General features: G+C 30.5%; 1 protein-coding gene and 1 long non-coding RNA gene across 2 annotated transcripts; one reads left to right on the plus strand and one right to left on the minus strand.

Annotated features, from left to right (window-relative positions):
- Positions 1 to 2,062: 2,062 nt before the first annotated feature.
- LOC124834679 (uncharacterized) lies at positions 2,063 to 6,346 on the minus strand. The gene is made up of 5 exons (XM_047309431.2): positions 6,334 to 6,346; positions 5,492 to 6,261; positions 4,720 to 4,770; positions 3,136 to 3,264; positions 2,063 to 2,437 (listed from the first exon to the last, which is right to left on the minus strand). Exons 1-5 carry the CDS (start codon positions 6,344 to 6,346, stop codon positions 2,261 to 2,263), a joined length of 1,140 nt encoding a protein of 379 aa, XP_047165387.1. The 3' UTR covers positions 2,063 to 2,260.
- A 5,111-nt stretch (positions 6,347 to 11,457) lies between these two features.
- LOC148206761 (uncharacterized) lies at positions 11,458 to 11,950 on the plus strand. Its single transcript, XR_015780066.1, has 2 exons — positions 11,458 to 11,601; positions 11,687 to 11,950. It is a non-coding gene; the product is annotated as an uncharacterized LOC148206761 (long non-coding RNA).
- The last annotated feature ends 8,580 nt before the right edge of the window (positions 11,951 to 20,530 follow it).

Here is a 20,530-nt window from a genome sequence, read left to right on the forward strand (position 1 = left end):
CTTAGTAAAGTAGTCGGTTATTACATGCATTAACGTATAATTTTGGTTGGAAATGTATGATTGGATGATTGCATGATTGACTTATTGATGTATATCAGTTTTATATGAAATATATGTTTTACTGAATTTATTAAATTACATAAACTTACCCTATTTCCTGTCTTGTCTGTATTGTTTGTTCGGTTGTTATTTCTGTTGCAATGATCATCCTGTGGATGTGAGCAGAAGGGGAAGAGTGCTTACTGGAAGAAACCTTGGAAGAAGTGGAGGTTAAGGCTGAACTTTAAGACCGTTCGACAATTAAATACTTTCATTTTGTATAACCGTTCGATATAAGCATCGTTTTGGAAACCGTTCGGTCTAGACTGTAGATTTTGTAAAGTTTAAATTATTAAGTATTGTTGTAAGGCCGTTCGGCCATAAACGTACTTACTCTCTTTCCGAACTGAACTTTAATACTGTTAACTGTGAATATTCTATGGTATGGTTTTATACTGTATTTTTGGGAGGTTACATAAATTATCTTTTAAAATTTTTATACCATAATACGAAATTTAAATAACCTTAGAAATTTATCTTTTAATCATTTTATATGTTTCACCGTAGGTAGATAATCGCATTGATAAAAAGAGATTTATGGCGTTGTTTATTAATTAAACCAACACCTACTATCGCAAATCAAATTTTTACTATCATAATAAGTTTTTAGTATGTAAGTTTAATTTATAAATAACAGAGAAATAAATAGAATAGAGAGAAACTTTTTATTGGATGAGATTACGAGGATAGAAATATTGTAGGGATAAAGTGATAAACCGTATATAAGTCCAAAGAAGAGGGAGTTTAAGAATAAAAGACTTGAGAAGATTCAATATTGTTTTTCTAGGCAACTAGAAATTGAGGTTAAGAAAGAAGGAACGATATGGTGCTATATCTTATTTTCAAAATATGGGTTATGGAGAGCCTTAAATGATAAAAAGAACTTTCATTTAGACTCGTGGTGGTGGAAGGATCTAGGAAAGTACGTGAAAATTTGGAAAAATTTTGACTAATTTAAGCCATTTACGTTTAACTCCTCTTCATTAGACATAAATTTTGATAAATTATTTAAAATAATGCTATCGTGCATTTTTCATGTCTGATATTTATTGGTCAGAAATATATTGGGTGGCATAATAAGTCTGTTTTGTGTTAGTGAATTTATATATGTTAAGCTCGTACTGTGATTGCTAAAGCTAAATAACTGTTCTGAACACAGTACTGTTGTGCAGCAAATGAGAACTAATTCGGAAAAGATTATAAATCTAGGACTAGTGCTAATCTGATATGGAGTAGTAACTATCAGCTTCATTAGGCGTATGTCTGTATGCAGGTATCATGAATTACTATGGTATGGTATGAATTACTATGGAGGGAACTGAACAGCACAAGAATCTCAAGAAGTTGAGCGAAAAGAGATGATATATTCAGAGGCTAGTATACAAGAGAGATCATGAAATAGAGCAAGAATGTCATGGGAAACCTAGAAAAGCAAGATGAGTAAAAACAAAGTACCAAACCAAGGAGTGCGAAGCTAACAAGAGTTTAGCTATGTCATATCACTCTAAGGAAAAGCAAAAGTGTATAAAATTGAAGCAAAATAACTGCATATAGTACAAATATAAATACATTGACAACTCCCATTTTTTACTATAAGGGGAAGGAATGCAGAAGTAAGTTGTTTTTATCTCAATCTTTGTAAGCTGTAACACTACCTTGACACATCAACTGAGATTGTAGGTAAATTTTTGAAGGGTCTATAATGTTATGCCTTTTATTGGTTATGTTGAGAACACTCTAAACCTAATGCAATTCAAAAATATTATATGTACATAGTTATAAATGGATTACAATACCTTAAGTATTCTATTATAAATATATATTTGAGCTATTAACATAGCTCGAAGGAACTTTTATATAAAAACATAGACGAGTGAAACTAGATTAGTGAAAAAAGTGAGATAAAAAAGTAACTACCACATATATATCAAATTTATCAATAAGTGAAATTTAAACATTGATAATGAAGTGTTTCATATATAACCGAATAAAAAAGTTTGTTCATTTTCCACCATCAAACTTTGGTGAAATTTTATTGCATAGAATCCACTTTATTCTATCAATTCATAATTCTATTCTTCCTAAAAACCGTCTCTTCTTTCGACCATTTCAACTTTCTTCTCTTCCATTCTTATTTATTCCATATGTTCCGAACACACCATTAAAGAAAGAAATAACCATATTCTACATTTGGGCTGCTCAGATGCCTTTCCAATGCAACTCTTCTGCACACAGGGCAAATGTTCTTCTGCATGAGCCACTGTTTGATGCAATCAAAGTGAAACTTGTGATCACATAACTGCATCTTCCCGATTTCTGATCCGTTGTCAAAGTCTTCCTATAGATGGAAACAATAATGTAAAAAGAAGGTAAAAGATGTGAACATGAAGACAAATCACAATTTCCAAAAAAAAAAAAGAGAGAGAGAGAATTAAGGAAACAATTACTTAAGAAGAGAAAAATACTATTTATATCCAAGAAAATAATAGTCTAAATGGTTAATAGATATTGGAATTATAAATTGATTTTATATTTTAGGTCTATAAAATAAAAGTTAAAGATTAGAAAAGGTTCAAATATAATTATAGAAAAATCTAAAAAGATTATAAAACGAAATATAAAAATATTTAAAGAGTATTTATCTGTAATGTGTTTCTAGAAAAGTCCGTATAATGTTGAGAATCATAGAAATATTTTAGAAACTTCAGAAAATGAATTATATTCCTTAGTGTAATTTGGTAGTGACAAAATCTTAACCATTAGTTAAAAATGTTCCACTGATATAAATAGGGGTAATTGATGATATGTAATCAAGTCAAACAAAATTAGAAACACTCAATATTACAACAAATCTTTCTCTCTCTCTCAATCTTCTAATTACTCCCAATTTTTAAACACTTCCTTCAAGCTTTTCCCAACAACAGAATGTTAGAAATGAGATGCGGAAATATTTATCATCTCAAGTATCATCAAAGAGTTTCATGTGTCGAGTTAACCTCTCCAAATAACTATGAATCGAAATGTATCATAACTCACCAGACATATGGTGCATCTTTGTGGATGCTCTACTGGGCCATCTCCATCAACATCCACCCAAGTCTCACGCTCCATGTGTTGCATGATCGTTTGGAGACTTAGTCCCGTAGATGGTTCAGGGTTCTCTATCTGCTTCAAATAATAATTTTTAGAGCAATAATCATGCCAAGTATTTTATTCTAAACTACAATGAAATCTACTCCTCACTAGAAAAAATAAGTGTAAATGCATTGCTTCCTCTCAAACTAGAATTTAAAAAACAATAATAATACTTTGATATACATAAAAATTTTACATTCATTTACCTTTATTACTTTTTATTCTTTTTTTTATAAAATATAAAAGTTCACTTCTTCATGACCATTTTATTCTTATTCTATATGTCAAACTGTAAAAGTATGTCACCCTACCATTAGTCTTTAAAAAATGCTATTCAAAATTTATTTCCAAAACATGAATGAAAAAAACCAGCCTGGAAGGAACAAGAGTTTCAGAGACTCACAGTGAAAAGTTATGATCAACTTCGAAAATTATGAAAAGTTTTGGAAGATTTTAAAGGAATTGTGGAACAATAGTGATTCCCCTTTGTTTATATGGTGCTAAAGAAGGAGAATTCAGAGGATATAAGAACACAGACCAATTTCATAGGCCGTATGAGATTTTAGCAAAGGCTTTAGAAAGTAATATTTAAATAACTACATGTATAAATTAAAAATAGAAAAATTATGGATGGGTGTATGAAACTGAGGTAATTGAAGAAGCAGGAAAAAAAAAAGGCACAATATTAAAATGTATTTTGAGATGACTCGTGATTTTTTTTTTTTGGGATTTCTTAGACTAAATGGGTTGAAAAACATAGTGAAAAATAACAGGGGTGGAAACTTCATGGAATGGCAAGCACTACTATCTACTACTATTAGATGTAGAAAGGGTACACTATATAAATAGGAAGAAGAAACGAAAAAAATAAAGAGATATATATGTTATGAAAAGGAAGATAACATGAGATAAATTAGAAAAGAGATTAAAAAAATAGATCAGAAAATGGAGGCGTGTATATAATAAAAGTGACTCCATTTCATACCTCTGTAACACGAATGGTAAAGGAATATCAAGTCTCAGGATATAGACAGAAAACATGTTTTGTTTAATTACAATTATTAAAAGTGACAAATTTAAAAGCAAACCGAATAACATTATGAACCCTGAACACATTGAATATTAATTAATGATCTCATCAGAATACTATAATAATGCACATTTGAGGAGTAAAAAGAGAAAATAAAGAAAAAAAATCAGTAGAAACAGAATGTGAAAGATGAGATAAATATATCGTGAGAATAAAAAGAAAAATGATAGAAATTATGGTGTAAAAATGAAAAAGCAAGTCTACAATATTTATTTATTTTTATGAAAGTTATGTTTATAGGATCCATAAGTCAAAATGGTTTTGAAAGGTGGCTCGGTTAATCGTTATAAGATCTAAAATACGATATACTTAAGGTTAAACTTGTTCCATCATATATTTGTCAAAATACATTACAAAATTGTAGAGCACGCAGATACATTAGTGCGAAAATATACCTCAAAGATTAGACCGCCACCATTGCTTAGAGAATCCAAGATAGATCGAACCTGTATAAAAAAAATAAAAATAAATTACACACACACACACACACACATATATATATATATATATATATATATATATATATATATATATATATATATATATATATATATTAAAATTACCAGTAAAAGCTAAATTAGTTACCAAATAAATTAATACGGTAAACAAACAAAAAAGGAATCTGCATCAACCGCCAAAGTGAAAGAGTGATAATGTTTTCGATTTAAAAGTATGTTCAAAATGTGTAATAATCAGTCAACATATATATATATACGACTTTAATGCATCAAAATTTGTTGATTTTAATTATACGAGAAATTTTCTTGACTGAATTAAGGAAACTCGATCGTGTAATTCTGTTGTCATGGATGGTATATAGAAAAAAAATAAAGAAATATAAGACTAGCTGTTGGAGAATCTAGAAGTTGAGAAATAAGCCTTCATAAGTGTGCAGTATAATGTGCACTGAGAATTTATGACTAAATCATCTGAAAGAATATTAACAATAATAAACTAGATAACCATGCATTGACACTTACTGTTTAATATAGAGTGATAAATAAATTAAGTTAACTGCATGTTTGTATGTATAAACCTCTAGGGAAAGACCTGACCTTCGTTTTCCATATGGTATATATGAAATTTTTGTTTGTTTAATATATCGTTACCTTGGGAAATGCACGTTAGGGTTAGGGCTAGCTAAGAAGGTAAAAGCATTGGGCGTACCTCAGATGGAAGCCTTGTTCTCAACTCAGGAGAAATAATATTGGGTGGGAGTGCAGATGGTGGTGTTTGCTGAGAAGTTTGATTGTTCTGAGTGCCAGAACTGCTTCCTGCAGCATAATGGTTCATTCTTGGTGTGCCCTGTGGGGGAGCCCAAGTTGAAGTGCTACCATGTTCATAAAACGGAATTATAATATCAACTCTTGGGTGTGGACAGCGGGTGAGAGGGGTAGTCCTCACGGTTACGCCGCTCACAGTGGTGGTAGCACTGGGCACGAATGAACTACCCAGAAAAGATATAGGCTGAACAGAACGTAAGCGTTGCTGAGGATGTCCAGCATAAGAAGCTCTTCTCCCAGTATCAGTATTCTCGTTTCTGTTAGCACCGGTATTGGGTGCTGGAATGGGTGTTCCTGTATTCTGTTGGCTCACATTAATGTTGTTAGCTCCAACCCCAGACTCAGTAGCAAGCCTTTTAGCCTCTCCTGTCTGTTGTTGACCCATGTTTGAACTTTCACCCTCGTAAAATTGTCCAGAACTACACAAGTTTCTTTTTCTTGGAATGTTCGCGGTGTTCGAGCTGCTTCCAACATGGAAGCTTGAAGAGGAGATGTTAGAATTCAGTGCTACAGCATTAAGGGTTTCATGAACAGAAACACCATTGTTGTTTTCACCTTGTTCAGCGACATTCACTTCTGCCTCACCAAACCCTTCTTCAAGGAGCCCTTCCTCATTTTGGTTGTTTTCGTCAGCTTCTCCAACTGATCCGCCACCTTCAACAAAAAGAACATCAAATTATTAAAGAGTTTTCACAAACGAAATGTTCGATAGAGGAATGATTTCACCTTCAGGATTCATTGTTCCCAAGTTAACTTCCGAAAGTCACTACACCTGCATCAATCCAAAGAAAATACTATTAAAATTCTTAACTCATTTGATCATTATGCTATAAGTAGCGCTATGGAAAAAAAAAATCTGAAAATGGATTGAATATATTTTAAATTCCTGTAAATATAAGAACTATTTCATACGTAGTACTATTAATAGATTGAATTACCAGGAGATATATCTCTAATTAAAAAAATCTTAAGAAACAGGGACAGAGAATTTTAATCTGTTCCCACCTGATAAATGATATCCCAACACATTTCAACAAACTGTTGTATGTAAACTATGAATATATATATTTTTAGATGAACGAAAGCCTATAAACTACGATGCCTAGTTGAAAGTATTTTTAATCTTCTTAACACCAGTTCTAGCTCTTAGTATAATAATAAATGTCTTAAATTTGGTGTATATATATATATATATATATATATATATATATATATATATATATATATATATATATATATATATATATATATATAATCTTCTATAGATCTTTCATTAACTTTTATAATAATTGAAGCTGACACAGTATATGGATAGAAATATCCAACTACGTTTATATATGAAGGAGAATATGTTCTTGCGACAAGTAATAATATATTTCCTAATAACGCATAGGTTAATCCCAAAGCTATGTGCCCACACACGATCTTAAGTACAAAAATAAAATAGGTCCAAAGATTCCACTTTAAAAAAGTTGTTTTAAAACTAAACATATATTAGAATAAATACTTTTAAAATAACTATTTATTTAAGTGGCAAAGAATATTTACTTATTAAAATAAGAAGAAAATGACTTATTTTTGAAATAAACAGATTAAAAAAACAGAAACCGAAAACCTCATTGTTTATTAAATAAATACTTACTTAAAAAAATGAAAACAAACAAACTCGTCAAAAAACTTGACAGAATGCCCTCTACACAACTTTTTTCTTTCCCTACTAGTTCTATGTCCATCATTAAAGAGCATTAATGATCTGATATAAAGAAATACAATATATTCATATATGTATTAAAATACAATATTATTTTTGTTTTTACTTGTTAAATATAATTATTATTTTATAAAATTCACATGTTTTATAAACCTGTAATTCAGACAGGTTAAAACTATAATTTTGTGTAATCAAAATCAAACAAAAAAAATGTCTCAATTTAATTTAAATAATAATATACTTTTAATCTCACAAATTTAATTTCACAATTCTATTAGAAGCAAATATAAATTAACTTTTATTTTTCAAAATCTGTATAAAATAACTATTACACTAATTTCTATCAAAACTACATCTTTTTTATTAAATAATAAAAATTTAACACTGTGCAATAAAATTCTTAAACTATAATTTTTCTTGAGGATTCAACATTGTAAAAAGATGTTTGGAATGAAAAAGAAAAAAAAAATATTTGTATAATATTATGTTAAAATTGTTGGATAGAGATTATAAAAAAAAGTAAAAAAGAAATAATTAAAAGTATATTAAAAATGAATTAATTTATTTTATGGGGTCAACCCCACCTAATCTTGTCTCAACCCACTTTACTGAGATTTTGGGGGTGAGGCTTTTAAAAAATGTTAAATATATTTTTAATCTCTTAAATTTAGTGAAAATTTGAAATTAGTTTGTATTTGAAACTTGGACTAAGTTTACTTCCTCAAACTTAAAAAAATGTATAGATTTAGTCATTTTAGCGTTTTAGCGAAGTTTTGTTAAGTTTATTTAACGTTTTAAACATATTTCATAATATTATTTGAGTTGTTTATAATGTTTTATACATTTTTTCTTCAATTGTAGTTCAGAAATAAGTTTGGAACCACAAATAAATTTAACAACATTTGATTAACTAAATTCACATCATTCTAAAAATAAGAGACTAAATTAGTTTAAAGTTTTAAAAATAAACTAATTTTTATTTTTATTAAAAATTAAGAGATCAAAAACATATTTAACTCTTTAATAATACTCTGTTAATTTTAATTTTAGAATTTGAAACTGGGCAAAATAAAATAAAACTTAATTTAAAAAGAAATAAGATGGTTCATGGATTAACTGTTCAAACGACATGTATACCTATATAAGATCATATATGATTCAATAACTACCTTTTTTTCATTCCGACATTTTATTAGTTTCTTCTAAAAATCAAAATATTAAATGTATATATCTTTCCGACCGTAGAAAATCCTTCTTCGGAAATCGAGTCAAATTGCGCCAATCCTGATTTACGATCTTAGAGTCTCTTTTACTTAATTTTATTATTTAAACATAAAAAATCATATCATTTATAAAAAAGAAAATACGTCTCTATGTTGAAAAATGAGAATTTCTCTTTAAAAATAGACAAGTAAAAAAAAACATAAAAAATCAGGTAGTTTTATCTAAATTTTATTATTTTTGAAATATGATTTTGATCTATATATAATAGAACTATAGTATCCTTCACTCTAAGCGATAAAACTTTATTTTGCTTTGAAAAACATGATTGACAATTGAAAACACCACATAATCGATTAAAAGAAAAACTAAAAAAAAAAAAAAAGATTTTTCCATCAGCTTTTTTATCAGTGATATCAGATCTTTAAGTCACGATGAATGTCCAGATCAACAGAGTATTTTGAAAATAAATAAAAAATCGACAAAATCATTACGTATGAAAGGGGCAAAAAAAGAAAAAAGAGACTGAATTGAACAGTAAATTGCATATAAAAAAGGATAGAGAGAAGAGGATACCCAGTAGATCTGCAGAAATAGGGAATTGAGCAGGAAAAGTTGCTTGATCACTGTGTCTCAGTGAAGAGTGAAGAATGAAGGCTGAGACTACTTTCATTTATAAACAGAATTAATGAGTGTGATTTTGGATTATTGTAGAAATTCTCTTTCTTACGTTGATACGGAAATTCTTGCTTTCATAAACAAATGTGAAGCATCTGTCACCTTTCTTTCTCCTCTTTCACTCACCTTTTTCACTCTTCCAGCTACATGTCAACTTTTCTGTATTTGGTGCTTTGTGAAAGAGTTTAACTCCTCCCTATTCTTCGTTTCTTTTTTCAGGAAAATATGGTCAGTGAATAATAGAAAGAAAGCAATAAATATACTCAGTTACTTCTTTTATTAAAAAAATTTAAATATATTATTTTTAATCTGTTTCATCGTAACTGACACAAGCATTAATAGTTGTATTTATGCCTTTATGCGTTGTTTAAAACTGGGTATGAGAGTCGCTTTAATGACACGCCTACACAATTAATTAGATGAACGGTTGATATTTTGGAATGTAGTTCTTCCATTTTGTATTATGTAATAATAATATGGTAATTTAAATAATAAATATCTATAAATTAAGCCATTTAATTATATAAAACTATTCCTACCACGTCTAATTGTGATAATGTTTTAACTTTTAAAACGGTGGAAATGTACTTATTGATCGTAAGAATAATAATCAACAAATTTGGGATCAAAATATTGATATTCATGGTGATCAATAATGAGGTTTTGAAATAAATGATTATTCATGAGAATGAACGGTCATTTTTTCTTAGACCTCGTTCTTAGTATACTGGATAGTTTTACATTGTTTAAAATCAAGACTTAAAAAAATTTAAATCTTCATTCCATTCTTGAAATTGCTTCTTAAAGAAATCATAATAAAACTTCAGTCTCCAAAAATATGATGTAAAAATAAATAATACGTCGAAAATATGATGATAAATCCTAATGATAATTAGAGTTAAATTTTATATAATTAAGCGTGTTTTAATATATATATATATATATATATATATATATATATATATATATATATATATATGTATAGGGGTTTGCTAACGCGCGTACGCCTGTTTTTCAGTTGGTACATTTTAGCAATGTATACCGGATTTTAGTAGACAAAAATATCCTTATATATTATGGATTCCAAGTTTTAAGGTTAAGGGTATTTTAATAATTTTCATTCTCAAAACTTAAAAAAAAAAAAAACAAACCCCCCAAACCCTTACTCACCTCTCTCATTCCTCTCAATCCTTTCTCTTTCATCTCTCTCACTCCAACCTTTTTTCTGTCATCCATACTGTAGCCCCAAAATTTTCCTTTGTAAAGAGTTGAGTCATTGACATATTCACCTTCAAGGCAAAGGTTCATTCAAGATCTCTTCAATTTCACCATCTTCACTAACCTCTCTAATTTCATCATCTGTATTTGTTGAATCATCATCTCTAAAAAAACCCTCCAGGCCAATTACCAATTCTTTCGGATGTCATTATGCTTGTGAAAATTAGATAAAATTATATACGACAAAAATTATAAAATGAAAACTCATTATAAAATCATTTTTCGTAAGAAATTGTTTAACAACTGAGTGTTTCTAATTTTTTTCCAAGCCAATTACCATGTCATTATCACTAGTACAAAATGTGCATTTAAACTCGCACAATAGATCTCGGTTTATATCAAACCGCTGTCTATTCAGACACGGTGGCAATTTTGTAATTAACGAGACCTTATAGGCCTCGGTTCAGACTTGACCGGTGCCAAAAAGGGTTACCACTTCGGTTGTAAAAGCAACCGGTGCCTAATGAGTGGTTTCTGACACAATTTCTGACGCGGTTAAGAGAAACCCGAGGTAAAAGAAGTATACTGCACCGGTTGTTAAGAAGAACCGAGGCGTATAAGCCTCTACTACCTCAGGCCCAAAAGGACCGAGGCATATAAGCCTCTTATTTCTCCCCATATTTTCCCCAAACACGCGAAGACCTACCCCTTCACCCCTCGCGCGCCTCGCTCGCCTCCCTCCCCTCCCTCCCCTCCCTCCCCTCTCGCCCTCCCTCGCTCTCAGTCTCACCTCCCTCCCCTCTCGCCCTCCCTCGCTCTCAGTCTCGCCTCCCTCGATCTGGCCTCCCTCCCCTCGGTCTCGCCTCCCTCGGTCTCGGTCTCGCCTCCCTCGGTCTCGGTCTCGCCTCCCTCGGTCTCGGTCTCGCCTCCCTCGCTCTCGCCTCCCTCCCCTTCGCTGTCGCCTCCCTTCGCTCTCGCCTCCCCTCTCTCGGTCTCGCTCCGTCGCTCTCTCGGTCTCGCTCTCTCCTGCGAGTGCGTCGCCTCTGGAGGGAAGAACATGCGGTGGTGGTGCGTCAATGGTGGCGGCGGTGATAGTGGTGGTGGTGGTGGTGCGAATCTGAGATTAGGGTCAGATTGGGGTCAGATTAGGGTTTTGCCTGCAAAAGGTAAATGTGTTAATTTGCTTGTGTTAATTTGCCCGAGGCACCAAAATTAAATTCCTGTGTTAATTTGCCATCATTTTCTAAGCAGGCTAATGTGCTCAGATCTGCAAAAGGGGTGAAGGTTGTGGAGAAAAATGAAGAACTCCATTGTTTTGCTGAATCCAGTTCTCTGTTTTTTATTTGTCTGTCTCCTTGATTCTCTGATTTGTGTAATTTGGAATTGTAAATTCTCTGATTTGTGTAATTTGCAACTGTAAATTCTTCTCTGATTTGTGTAATTTGCAACTGTAAATTCTCTGGGCAAGTTTGTGTGTAATTTGTTAATGAAAATTAACTAGATTATTTGTGTGCATGTTCTCTGTTCTCTGTGCAAGTTTGTGTGTAATTTGTTTGAGCATAACGTTTGCTTGCTACTGCCAGAATACTGGAAAATTATAACGAAAAAAAAAAAGACCCTACTGCCTCGGTTCAGCCTCCAACCGAGGCAGCAGAGGGAGAGAACAATCTCGGTCCTGTTAACCGAGGCATAAAGTGTATCACCTTTTACCTCGTCTGAATATGCCTCGGTTCATGAACCGGTGTCTATTAGTGAAAATAACCGGTGCCATTTCTTTTATCTGTACTAGTGTATGCTTGTGAAAATTAGATAAAATTATATTAGACAAAAATTATAAAATAAAAACTCATTATAAAATCATTTTTTGTAAGAAATTGTTTAACAGCGAGTATTTCTGATTTTTTCCAGGTCAATTATCAATTCCTTCATGCTTGTGAAAATTGGATAAAATTAGATAAGACAAAAATTATAAGATGAAAACTCATTATAAAATCATTTTATGTAAGATTGTTTAACAGCCAGTGTTTCTGATTTTTTCAATTGGGGCTACAGTAAGGATGACAGAGAAAAGATTGGAGTGAGAAAGAGGAAAGAGAAAGAGTTGAGAGGAATGAGAGTGGTGAGTAAGGGTTTGGGAGATTTCTTTTTTTCCTTTTTTAGTTTTGAGAATGAAAATTATTAAAATACCCTTAACCTTAAAACTTAGAATCCATGATATATAAGGATATTTTTGTCTACTAAAACCCGGTACACATTGCTAAAATGTACCAACTGAAAAACAGGCGTACGCGCGTTAGCAAACCCCATATATATATATATATATTATAAAAAACAGAATCGGCATTAAGTTCACTTTTTAGTAGAAGCGTAGGTCAAGATTCTTAACTCGTGGGTCATTCGGTTGATCTTAATTTTTTTTAGATAATTATAGATGAAGAAAAGTTGACAAATTAGTTAAAATTTACCCCTTAAACAACATTTTACAAGTTGTTGAACTTTTTTTTTTTTTTTAATTTCCATTGAACTAATTATTTGCATTCTAAATTTTAAACAAACGTATGATACTTGAATTTCGATTGAAAATTAATTTGAATAGAAGGGATCGAATTGAAAATAAAAAACAATTTATATAACTTTTAAATTAAATGGAATTCGAAATTAATTATATAATTAATGATTTTGTCTTCATATTTATCAAAACATAATTACATTAAATAGGAGTAATAAATAAATTTGTCTTTATTAATATTGTTCAATGAATTCTTGCAGTTGACCAATATTTTTATAGAAATGATATATATATGATTTTTTTAATTGGTATAAGAATGAAATGAGGATGAGAATATATATATATATATATATATATATATATATATATATATATATATATATATATATATATATATATATATGTGTGTGTGTGTTGGAAAGTGGAGATTTTTCTGTACGTTTCAAAAACACCAATAACATCTAAGCCAACTATATAAGGAATCGACATCACTCTTTATCCAAAACCTTGAGACAATGGATTAATTGGTCTTTCACCTTTATATATTGTTCTATTTTTTTTTTATTTCTATACAACGTGGGACTTAGAGTCACATTTGGATTCTCAACAATATATTGTGTTCATAAAAATAACACATCTTCAAAAATTCCACATCATTTAGATAAAGAATTAAGTGTGTGAAAATAACTATATATGAACTTAAGGTCCATAATGTTTAGACACCTTAAATAAAAAACATTTTAAGTTTGTGTTTAATTTTCCTTATGCTCTTATTGTAAAAGTTTCCAAACTGTTATACTTTTGTTGTAATCCTTTTGCTACACATTTTTTTTTCTCTAATTGTTTGACTTGTTCTATATGTATAAAATCCATTAAAATATCTAAGATACTCGCTCTGTTATCATAACTTGTGTATGATTCTGTTTAAACGGTGTAATTTTTTTACTTTTAATTTTAAGTGTTCAATATCATAAACTCTTTATTTACTAGATAATTTAAAAACTTGTCTTGTTCTCTTTGATCATTAATTAACTTTTGTCTCATTTCAAAAACATTTGTTTTGTTAAAAAACTTTCTTATAATCTCTCAACGATTTGACTAATTCGATATATGAAAAGTTTTCTTAAATCTCCAATCTCAAAAGGATTTTCTTTCTATCAATAATAAAAAAATGATATTAATCGTACCGTACATTAGTACAAAAACACCATATAACGTTATTGTTTTTTGTCTTTTACGTCGAATTCAAAGTCAACATCGTATCAGGAAACGCTAAATTGACGTCGAACATAGAACAATTTGACGTTAAGCAAATTAACGTCCAATTTTGTGAATATTTAACGTTAATCAATTTTTTTATTTTTATTTTAATTAATTGTGATCTTTTTTACAACTCTACTGAAAAGCAGAAAAATAACAAAGTTCATTTTTTGGTATTTTATAAAGCATGAACTATGAATGTGTAGTAGTGTAATATCAACAACAAACAACAATAACAAACAACAAACAAATTCAATCAAACAACAACAACAAACAAGTTCAACAAAAAAAACAAACAAGTTCAACAAATAAGTTCTTTAAAACGAAAACGAAAATTAACCTTCAAAAGGTGGGTTCATCGAAATAAATGTTGTCACCAGTAAGAGAGAAAGAAGAATGCGCCTATGAAAGACAAAAACACGAAAGTAATCGGTCAAAACAAACGAAAATCATACATAAAAAGTTAATTAACATGTATTTGTGATGGTCATCAAACTTCGTTCAAGAAAAGTTTGAGTAGAGAAGAGGGTATCGCACGCTAAGATAAAATGAATGAATTTTCAATCTTCCGCTCAAATTTTTATTGAATTCACAAACCTTTTAACGTCTAACGCTGGGACATTCAACATTTTATATCCTTTTGTCGTTTAATTATAGGGAATTCGACGTCATATGGAATTACATTTTCACCTTCGCACCAAGTTTTTTCGCAAAATTTACCAAATATAATAGATTGACGTCGAATTACAGTTCTAAATGACGTTTAATAATTGTATTTATTTAAAAAAATGTCACCGGTCATTTCTACCGATGGTTATTCAGTGATTGGACGTTGAACGCGTTGCGTTATACGCTGTTTTTGCACTAGTGATATAACCGTCTAGTTAACCATAAATTAGATGTATTGAGATACACAAACAAGCCATCACTTTGAGGAGTCATACCGATCGATCAATGGTAAAAAACAATTAACCTTAATGTTGAATTACTTAAAGATAAAGTGTGATTACTAACAATTCGTAAGTAAGCTGTTACTAATCAAAACTCAGCTAAAAAATCTATAAATACAGGTTCGAGGTAAGGAGGTAGGTGATTTGCATTTACTGCACCATTAATATCTGAACTGTGAAACATTAAATTTAACATTATAGTGTCTTATGCAAATATTTTTCAAACAGTTTGGACGAACAGTTACTAGAAGACTTGAAGTTGAAAGATAACTTAGAACAATTCGATCTATTAGACTTTTGGACCGTTAACTTCGATCCTACACCTCAAAACATTTTTAGCGTGCCAAGGCGAACTAAAGAGTTAAGAGTCTCTGTGATAATGTGAAAGGAAATAGAACAGTCGTGTTCATTGTCTAAACAAACGAATTCTCTCTTCAAGCTCATGTGCTGCCCTCAGGGGTTGTTTCACACTACTCCTGACGCATGACCATATTTTTTATCCTAAGGGTCGTCAGCTCCTTTTCGTACCTTTCTTGCATTTCTTCCATTTATCTCTACATGTTTCTTAGAGTGGAGAGTTTTATATAGATAGAATTTTACAATAAAATATAAAAATAAAAACCTTCCAAGATAAAATTGTAAATATTTGTTAATTTAAAAGTTAGCTTAAAGTAAAACTCCGCTATTATCATTTGTATCTATATATTTGAGTTTGACAAATGTCGGAACATGACGCAACTTATGTTTCCGAAACTAAAAATAGCAAATTGAAAAAAAATACACAAAAAAAGTACGGCTAGTAAATGATATGAAAAAGAAAATATGTGTCAGCGTGCTAAAATATTAAACTATTAATGTTCATCAGTTTATCACAATAAAAAAAATAGTTTAATTCTCACATCATTCATAATAAAATTATATACTAAACAACTAATAAAGCCTTCTAAATACAATTATCTATACTTCTTAAATTATAATATGATAAAAATACTGCAAACCAAATAAATAATTTCAAATATTTTAGTTGAAAATAAAAATGAATATGATTATTTCTATAATAAGAAATATAAAACTAAATAGAATATTTATATAATGAGTGAAAGTATGAATTACTAATAAAATATAGTTTATATAAATTAAAAAAAATATGTATTATTTGATTTTAAAATATAATTATTTTTTAATATTTTCAATAAAAAAATTATATATAAATATTAAAATTTTTGAAAACATAAAAGTTAAGGAGATATATATCATCGTGTCTCACCTTTCAAAATGCAGTAAAAATTCATTAAATAATAATTAATTTTAAAGACAACAAAATTTCAAATCACTATAGTTAGATATTAATTTACAAACTAAAAATTATTGGTATTCAAAATAGTTTTTCTTATGAATAAAAAATTATAATTATATTTTGTATTATAATCTAAATTGATTTTTAACATTAGGTATCAATCAATATTTTAGCTTTCATGAAATTAATGTTTAAATTAATCTTTAATATAATTTGGAGATTAATATTTTAATAACTAATGTTAGAGACTTAGATTATAATTCATAAATTAATTATAAATTTTATTTATAATAAAAATAAATATACTATCTTTTAGTTTATAAATTGATTTCTAATTTAATTATTATAATAATAAATATCGTTTTATCTATTGATATTTAAGAATTTTCGTATGCTTTCATTTTCATCAATCTAATTAGTATACTAAACTAATATTTATTGTATTTGGACGAGTCTTTGATTTTTTTTTTAAATTCTGTAAATAAAAAATATGATTAACAAATTATTTTATAAAGTTTCTATCTGTGTTTATTTTTTTATGGATAATTAAGAAAATAGTCATTGACAGAGTTAGTACATACTATGCCCCTACTAAAAACAATATTTTTTTCTGGAACTGGAAATACAAACTTTTATCTTTCAATGCATGAAATTGACCAATCATTACGTAGAGCTCCTTGAAAAAGGAAAATACTAATACATGTAAAATAATTATTACGAATTCAAATATTTTGTGCCGTTTTCTTTTCTTCTTTTCAGAAAATCAAACTATAGCCAAGTTAATTGTAGTTTTAAGAGTTAAAATATGTTTTTAATCTCTCAAATGTTTTTTTGGGTGTCATTCATTTTCTAAAGTTTGTTTCACTTTGATCAATTTCTTTAGGTTTAATCCTTTCGAACATCCCTATTTCTATTTCTGTAGGATCGTCTCAAGTAGGTCCTCGTATTGTAAATGTTATCGATTAGGTCCCTTATTATGAAAAATTGAATCAATTTAGGTCTTACCGTTAGTTCCATAATAACACCGTTAAAGGGGGTGACACGTGTCAGTTCGTGGTTTTCTTGAATTTTTTCATTATAGTTTTATTATTTTTATTTTTATTTTTATTTTTATTTTTTATTTTATTTTTTATTTTTTTAAAAGTAAAATTTAAAAATGCCACGTGTCAAACTGATAGTGTGCCATGTGGTAATGGCAGTGTGACATGGCACTAACAGTGTCACATGTCATTGTCAGACCATGTGTCATTGCATTAGTCTCAATTTGGTCCCTATATTTTTATTATTTTCCAACTTGATCCGTGTATTTTTATTTTGTCTCAATTTAGTCTTAATTTTAAAAATTAAACAATTTTTCCCTCCTCAAATTCAAACAAAGTTTAAATTGTATATATTTAAATAACATAACATAACACAAGCATGTTATGTCACTCTTTTTTTTAAACCCTTATATATATTTAAATAACATAATTAACATTTCTATGATTAAGTAAATATAAATATAATTAAACTTAATCTTGTTAAAAATATTTATTAAAAATATTAATTTTAATAAAAATATTTGTTAAGATTTATATACAATTTAAATTTTGTTTGAATTTGAGGAGGGAAAAAATTGTTTAATTTTTAAAATTAAGACTAAATTGAGACAAAATAAAAATACAGGGATCAAATTGCAACCTAATAAAAATAAAGGGACCAAATTGAGACTAATGCAATGACACGTGGCCTGACAATGATATGTGGCACTGTCAGTGCCATGTCACACTGTCATTGCCACGTGGCACACTATCAGTTTGACACGTGGCATTTTTAAATTTTACTTTTAAAAAATAGAAAATAAAATAAAAATAATAAAACTATAATTAAAAAATTCAAAAAAACCACAAACTGACACGTGTCACCCCCTTTAACGGTGTTAGTATGGAACTAACGGTAAGGCCTAAATTGATTCAATTTTTCATAATAAGGGACCTAATCGAGAATAATTACAATACGAGGACCTACTTGAAACGATCCTACAGAAATAGGGATGTTCGAAAGGATTAAACCATTTTTTTAACAAACTATAAGTTTTAATCCTTTAAAAGCAACAATGTTAAATTTTGATATAGGTGACTAACGGTGTGTCACATCACTTTTTCTTTTTATGAAACATGTTGATCTTCCTTCCTCCATCTTCGCCCTAAGGCTTCTTTCCATATCTTGTTCATTAAAATCATCTTTTGAACTCTCTTATAGCCTAACCGCCCCCTCTCTTTCTTTCTTCGACTGATGGCAAATCCGTCTACACGTCTAATCAATTGATTGAATAATTAAGTATTTTAAGTAGAAGAAAGCTTTTGATCTTTGTTATATTCAATCAATTAACTATGGAAATCAATTTAATGTACATACGATATTCAAATTTATTAAAGATGATAAATTATTTTAATCAAAAATTATTGCAAAAAAAAACCAATTATTTTACTCAAGCATGTCCTTAATTTACATATAAGTTTTAAAAACACAAAAATAATTGATTAACAATAGAAATGGTTAATTATTTTGCTCTTCATCACGTTCACGTTCTTTAACACGATCTTTCTCAAATGATTTACGAAAGCACACAGTTATACAACAATCAGCATTCCAAAATACACTTAATGAGATACATCTACATATCACGCAAATACATTCATTTCGTTACAAGTAACTTAGCACATGATAAAGTATTCAAATTGACTAAAAGAGAAGAGAAAAACTCACTAGTGCAGTCAGGGGAAACGACAGCGGTTATTTTTGGTCACAGGCAACGGTTCCCGAACCGAGACATATATCGGGTGGGAACCGAGGCATAAAAGTAAAGGATTTGACATCGGTTCAGCCTTAACCGAAGTAGTACATGTTTTGTTTTTTTTTCGTAGTATGTCCCCCTCTATTTCCTCGGTTGGGTAGGGACCTCAACCGAGGCATATTCCTTGAAACAACATTGGAGGCAGCACCAGCGGAGGCAGCAGTGACGGAGATAGCACCGGCGGGGCACCAATAGCGCGACGGGTGAAGGGAGGAGGCACAGCCAAAAACGACGATGAGTAGTTGAATGCGCGAGCACTGGCAAGACAGAGGCAGGCGAGACCACTGGCAATAGTAGTGGCGGAGGTAGCATCGGTGGGGCACCAATGGCGCGACCAAGAACGACGACGAACAGCGGAATGCGCGACCATTGGGAAGACGGAGGCAGGCAAGACGGAGGCAGGCGAGACCACTGGCAGCACACGGGTGGCGAGGCGAGACCACTGGCAGCACACGGGTGGGGCGGTGAGCCTAAGAATGGCACTGGTGGACGAACCCGCAGAGGAAGACGAAGTTACGCAGAGGAAGAAGAAGGTATACGCAGAGGAAGAAGAAGTTGTGCGACGCAAATGGAAGTTCTGCGTGTTTAAAAAAATAAGGTGGAGCTACTACCTCGGTTACTCAAACACGCGAGGTAATAGCCGCATATAGCACCGGTTAAAAGCAAAAACGAAGTATAAAGTGTGGAGAACGACCTCGCTTCCCTACTGAACCGATGCCTTAAGTCTGGCGTAGCAAGCAACGTAGCAGGTGGAGCAGGTGTAGTAGGTGAAACAGAGGTTTAGGCATCGGTTGCCCAACAGACTGAGGCAATAGGGAGTTGTCAGCCTGACTTCCAGACTTGTCAGACTGACTTGCAGAGGTGTTTAGGCATCAGTTGCGGTCAACCCAAAGCAATAGGTGCACTATGCAGTGGTATAGGCCTCGGGTCTTATGTTAACTGAGGCAATATCTTCGTTCCCGCCACGAGTTCAGTTGTGATCCAGGTATATATGGTTGTACGCTTCGGTTTTCGCATAACCGAAACGTATATGGGGCGACAGAATCTACGTTTTTTACTAGTGACTCCTTCTTTGCCTTGAATTCTTGATTTATAAGCAAGCAAATAATTAAGCATTTACACATCCAAAGTTTTTATATAACATATTGGAAAAAAGAGTTTAGTTTAATTTAAGGGAGATTTTAAAAGAATAATTTCAGAATAAAAAATAGATCATGGGTTAGATTTTCTTTTTATTATCTAA

The sequence above is a fragment of the Vigna umbellata genome, chromosome 1 (assembly GCF_029865625.1).
Source record: "Vigna umbellata cultivar VRB3 chromosome 1, Vumbellata_1.0, whole genome shotgun sequence".
Classification (NCBI taxonomy): Eukaryota; Viridiplantae; Streptophyta; class Magnoliopsida; order Fabales; family Fabaceae; genus Vigna; species Vigna umbellata.

Excerpts from the sequence above, each read along its gene's own strand:
- LOC124834679 (XM_047309431.2), bottom strand. Across the intron at positions 4,771-5,491 it reads GAACAAGGCTTCCATCTGAG|GTTCGATCTATCTTGGATTC; the intron begins GTACGCCCAATG and ends TTTTTTATACAG. Across the intron at positions 2,438-3,135 it reads AAAGATGCACCATATGTCTG|GAAGACTTTGACAACGGATC; the intron begins GTGAGTTATGAT and ends TTCCATCTATAG.